The sequence below is a fragment of the Solanum lycopersicum genome, chromosome 12 (assembly GCF_036512215.1).
Source record: "Solanum lycopersicum chromosome 12, SLM_r2.1".
Classification (NCBI taxonomy): Eukaryota; Viridiplantae; Streptophyta; class Magnoliopsida; order Solanales; family Solanaceae; genus Solanum; species Solanum lycopersicum.
Window position 1 is genome coordinate 65,635,875 of NC_090811.1, and position 1,564 is coordinate 65,637,438.

Genomic DNA, 1,564 nt, shown 5'->3' on the forward strand with positions numbered 1-1,564 from the left:
TTGTTATTTATACTAAAATTTTGAAATTAGCTATCATTTTCTATTTCATCCTCGTACCAAACTGCATTAACCTAAATAACATTTATGGAACTGAATAGAATAATATTTTATCTGTTTCAATTTATGTGTTAACTTTATTTTTGCATCATAGATAAAATTTAAAAGTAAAAGAATTATTGAAGTTTATTATCTTCGATAATAAAACTTAATTATAAAATAAATCCATAAATATAAATTAACATACTAAAAATAAAATAAGATAGCTTAAACTCAATGAAATTTCAAGGCTAATTATATTAATCAAACATAAAAAACTAACTTTTTTTCACAATTATAAAAGTAACGTTGATTCAAATTCAATATATGATAAAATAAATCTAAATAAGAATAAAACATATATTTTAAACTCACAAAAACACAAAATAAATTTTAAATCTAAATCCGTAAATTTCATATTTTGAATACGATTTTTAGTAAGGCAGTAGTTGTCTAGGGGTAGGTGCCCATATCACATCCGATGGCAACTGATTAGAACTATAACAATACTCACGCTGATTTGATTCCGGTGGCTGCCCACTATCTCCGGCGCCGGAATCCGGCGACTGACCGCCCTCGCCGTCGTCCTCCGCCGGAAATTTGTGATAAAAAGGATTATTAAACGTCGTTGCAATTAAATAAACCGGTCCAGCTGAAAAAAGCGGTCCAATTACCGGTCCACCAACAACTTGACCTTGTGGACCGGCTAATGAAATACTGAACCCGTTCGGAATCGGAGAAAAATCACTCGGTATAATTGTAGCTGAAATCGAAAGAATAGTGAAGCTTCCATGGAAGGTAATTGTAGAATCAGATGGGTTAATTGAAGGCTGTTTAAGTGTAACATTAGTAACAGTACCCGACCCGTTTAGAATACATAGACCCAAATTTTGATTCCCGCAAAATCGATAGATCGAATCGATAATATCAATCCCGATGGGAATTTCGAGGATGTAAGGACTCATAGTGGGTTTTTCCACGTGACCATCACGTGTTGCTATGATGAAACTGGGTTTGAGTTTGGATTTGGATTTGTTTTTCGAGCCGGGTGGACGGCCACGTGAACGGCGGATGACTTCAATGGTAGCGCCATCGTTGGCGGAGGAGGACGGCAGCGCTGCGGTGGGTACTGTCAATTGGTGGTGGAGCTGGAAATTTTGGGTTTGATGAAGTTTAGCGAACATATCAATGTTGCTAGAATGGTTTTTTCTTTCTTCTATATATTTTTCTTTCATTTTCTTATCAATAAGAACTACTTATTTCTTTTTGTCTCTCTATATAAAGAAATTAAAATAGATAAAAAAAAATACAAATGTCATTAAATGCATAGGAAAAGGAATAGTGTTTTTTATTTGTTAAAATATCGATAATCACTTTCACTCATTATCGTATTTAAAGATATATCCAAAACAATATTCATAATAACATAGAGATAAAATTGGATAAAAACTTATAAGTATTGAGTTTAACATAATCGAATGAATATATGATATAAGTTTTCCCAAAAAGCCTTATCACTAAGTCATTA

At 32.5% G+C, this 1,564-nt stretch overlaps 1 protein-coding gene across 1 annotated transcript; it reads right to left on the reverse strand.

Moving 5' to 3' along the window:
- Positions 1–270: 270 nt before the first annotated feature.
- LOC101248856 (AT-hook motif nuclear-localized protein 28) lies at positions 271–1,295 on the reverse strand. Its single transcript, XM_004252668.5, has one exon. The coding sequence runs from the start codon at positions 1,269–1,271 to the stop codon at positions 471–473; it is 801 nt and encodes a 266-aa protein (XP_004252716.1). The 5' UTR covers positions 1,272–1,295; the 3' UTR covers positions 271–470.
- Positions 1,296–1,564: the final 269 nt, after the last annotated feature.